This window comes from Equus quagga, chromosome 5, assembly GCF_021613505.1.
Source record: "Equus quagga isolate Etosha38 chromosome 5, UCLA_HA_Equagga_1.0, whole genome shotgun sequence".
Classification (NCBI taxonomy): Eukaryota; Metazoa; Chordata; class Mammalia; order Perissodactyla; family Equidae; genus Equus; species Equus quagga.
Window position 1 is genome coordinate 48,365,803 of NC_060271.1, and position 3,930 is coordinate 48,369,732.

At 59.1% G+C, this 3,930-nt stretch overlaps 1 protein-coding gene across 1 annotated transcript; it reads left to right on the plus strand.

Moving 5' to 3' along the window:
* Positions 1–670: 670 nt before the first annotated feature.
* On the plus strand, positions 671–3,930 carry MRPL20 (mitochondrial ribosomal protein L20). Its single transcript, XM_046661162.1, has 3 exons — positions 671–943; positions 1,999–2,076; positions 3,513–3,930. Exons 1-3 carry the CDS (start codon positions 746–748, stop codon positions 3,684–3,686), a joined length of 450 nt encoding a protein of 149 aa, XP_046517118.1. The 5' UTR covers positions 671–745; the 3' UTR covers positions 3,687–3,930.

The following is a 3,930-nucleotide window of genomic DNA, read 5'->3' on the forward strand; positions in this document are numbered from 1 at the left end:
TTCATTGCAGCATTATTCACTATAACCAGGAAGTGGAAGCAACCCAAGTGCCCATCCACACATGAGTAGATAAAGAAGATGGGGTATATATACACAATGGAATACTACTCAGCCATAAAAAAGACAAAATTGTCCCATTCGCAACAACATGGGTGGACCTTGAGGGTATTATGTCAAGCGAAATAAGCCAGACAGAGAAAGACAAACACCGTACGATTTCACTCATATGTGGAAAATAAACACACACACGGAAAAAAGAGAATAATTCAGTGGTTATCAGGGGAAGGGGTCTGGGGGATGGGCACAAAGGGGGAAGTGGAGCACTTATATGGTGACAGACAATAATGTACAACCGAAATTTCATAATGTTGTAAACTATTATAAACTCAATAAAAAAAGTTTTGAAGAACATAAGAAGTAAATTACAATAGGGCCTTTTTTAGTATTCTGCTTATAATTCAGTATATATATATATATATATATATTCAGTATATATACAATTCAGACCGAGGGGTCCTCCGGGTCAGGCGCCGCGGGGAGGGGCTCGGCACCGCCCACCGCGCACGCGCAGGGGCATGCGCACAACCGCGGGCGGCTGCCGGGGAGGGGGTGCCCGGGCGCACGCGCGGCGCCCTGGAAGTCCCAGGCGGCCAGTGACCCGGAAGCGCCGGACGCCCCTCCGCTTCCGCCGGCTGCGACGAGGCGGCGGCGCGTGCGTGGTCTAGGGGCCGTGGCCGCGGGCGCTATGGTCTTCCTCACGGTGCCGCTCTGGCTGCGGAGCCGCCTCACCGACCGCTACTGGCGGGTCCAGGAGGTGCTGAGGCACGCGCGACACTTCCGGGGGAGGAAGAATCGGTGCTACCGGCTGGCCGTGCGGGCTGTGACGAGAGCGTTTGTGAAATGCACGCGAGCCCGCAGGCTGAAGAGGAGGAGCATGAGGACGGTGAGCGGGCCGGGGGACGAGAGGAAGACGGGGGTACGATGGGGGACCCGGGGGGCCGGGGGGCGACGGGCGGGGACACGGCGCGCCCCCTAGCCCCTGCCGCTCGCGCCCGTCCTCTCGGCGCCCCGCGCGGCTCGCCGTCACGCGGAGGACGGGCCCGCCCCGGACCGGCTTGTCGCGCCGGCCTGTCCCCGAGCTGTCCCGGGCCCGGCGGGTGGCCGCTCTCCCCGCCCCGCGCCACCGGGAGGTCGGGCTCCGGAGCAGCCGCCGCCCTCGAGCGCGGCGCCGCGTCCGTCCTGCCTGCGTGGGCAGGCAGGGCTTCCCGAGCCTTGCGGTCGGCAGGGCCGCCGGCCTGGGCGCGTGTCGCGGTCCGCGCCTCGTTCTCGGGAGGGAAGAGGCCGCGCCGCCTGCCGTGGGGGCTGGCCAGAGCGCAGGTTCCGGGCCCCGCACCTCCGGAGCGGGAACCCTGCGTCTTGGCAAAGCTCCTCTGCTGAGGAGGCTCGTCCGTGAGCTGACTTCCGTGCCCGCCGTCCTCTGTCCGTGCGCGGGTCGCCGCCGCAGCGGGGCCTGGCCAGCGGTGCTGGGTCTGCGCCCGGGACCCGCACCCGCGGAAGCGGAGCGCGGACTCCGCTGCCCCGGGCGGTTCTGATGCGCGTCCCCGCCGGAGACCCGCTGGAGCGAGGAAGCCGCCCGCGGCTCCGCGTGTTGCTCCCGCCGCCGCTCTCGCCCTTCCCGATCGGCCGCAGCGCCAGCAGCCTCGGCCTCCCTGCGCTTCCGGACCTCGGGCTGCCCGCCGCCGGCCAGGTCCCGCTCCCGGCCTGCCCTTTCCTCCGGGCCGTCTGGCCCCCGCGCTCCGCCCCGCGCGTGCCTGCCCTCGGGCAGCTGCCTCTCCCGCGCGGGTGCCGCGTCTACACTGCGGGCCTGCGGGCCGGGAGCCGGTGGCTTTTCTAGTCTCGTTTACAAAATCCCCGTCAGTTCGCTCAGCGCTTTGTTGGCGGGAGCGGACGTAACCCGGAGAGCTAGTTCTCCAGCACCTCGATGTCTTCTCATTTCAGCTCTGGATCCGTCGGATCACAGCTGCCTCCCAGGAGCACGGTCTCAAGTACCCGGTCTTCGTCGGCAACTTAATTAAGGTGCGGCTGAGCACCCACAGAGCCCGGCCCAGCACCAGACAGGGTCACCATCCTGACACTGCTGCTGTTGGGCGGGGGGGTCTGGCAGATTCCGGGACCCACTACGCTTGCTCGGCCCTTGTCCTGCTGCTGGGACCGAGGCCTGAGCTCTGGAGAGCTTCCCCATCAAGGGAAGAAGGTGGAAAGACTTGGCTTTAACTGCAAAGTTTAATTTGAAAGCTTTTACGTTGAATGATTCCTGGTGAGGGAGCAGATAAAGTTGAAACTTATACAGTGAGAAGGGAGGGAGAAATGTCTTCGGATGGATGAAGCACGAGTCACAAAAGCTTGGGGATTGCTGAACATGCTGATTATGCTATTCCCTCTGCTTTTGTGTGCATGTAACTTTTTCCTTAAAAAGTGAAGGAGAGTGTGTGTTGTGCTTCTCCTTGTATCGGGCCCTGTCTTTACTGCTGTACAAAGATCTTCAGGGTGAGTGTAGAGGGCGTGCAGCCCCATTTTACTGATGGGGAACTGAGGCCCAGAAAGGAGACGGACTTTGCCCAAGGACACAGGTCCCAGGTGGTAGAACAGGATCCACGCCGGCTGCGTGGCTGCATTTAATGCACGGAGACCACCCCACACCTCTTCTGCTCCTCAGGCTCACTGGCACTGTTCCTCAGCCTTTGGAAGTGATCTGCTATTTGGCCTGATGGATGGTGTGGTCTGGCTCTTGTGGGAACGGGGAGGGCCCATTCTTCTCCTTGTGTTTCATACCTTTTCAGTGTTCCATTTCATCGTTTGTAAAGTGGAACTTTTTTTTTTTGGAGAAAGATGAGCCCTGAGCTAACATATGTTGCCAATGCTCCTCTTTTTTTACTGAGGAAGACTGGCCCTGAGCTCACATCCGTGCCCATCTTCCTCTACTTTATATGTGGGATGCCTAGCACAGCATGGCGTGCCAAGCAGTGCCATGTCCGCACTCAGGATGCCAATTGGCAAACCCTGGGCCACCAAAGCGGAATGTGCGAACTTAACGGCTGCGCCACCAGGCCGGCCCCTGTAAAATGGAACTTTGATCTCCTCTTGCAGGCTGACTTAAAGGGTTACCCCAAGGCAACAGTCATAGTACCGTCTGGGTGATGACTGTTGACCCTAAACAAGGCCCTTGTCCTCTGGCCAGCACCAGGACTGCATGCCAGCCTCCTTTCCCAGTCACCTCTTGCAGGGATGCCCTTGCTTCGTTCTTGTCCACATTTATTCTCCAGCACCCTGCTTGGACAGAATTCACCACTCCCGCTCCCCTTCCCGGGACAGATGGTGTGTCGAGAGTAGAGGCTGCCCGGGAGCCATGTGGAGTGGCTCTGCACACAGGAGGGGCTCCCATGGTATGGGCTCAGGGCAGCGGTCTTCCCATGTCCCCCTGATGCTGACACAGGCTGTGATTTTCTTCCCAGTGCCAAGTGGAGCTCAACAGGAAAGTGCTTGCAGATCTAGCCATCTACGAACCAAAGACTTTTAAATCTTTGGCTGCTTTGGCCAAAAGGAGGCGACAGGAAGGATTTGCTGCTGCCTTGGGGGACGGGAAGGAGCCTGAAGGCATATTTTCCAGAATGGTGCAGTACCACTGAGGGGGACGCTGACGCCGCCTGCCCTCTGCAGCTGAGTGTCTTAGAAAAAGGCTTTTTCCCGATGATTATAACAACATAAGGGTGAAAAGTTATTTGTCGACAGTGTGTAAGTTTGATTTGCAGTTGTGTTAATTTATATTTCAGTAGCCGGTGTGAGAGAAAAGACCCTGTCCTCTTTCAGTGGGACAGACTGGGGAACACCTCCCTAGATTGTGCAAATAAAGCTTGTGTGCTTCTCACCGTT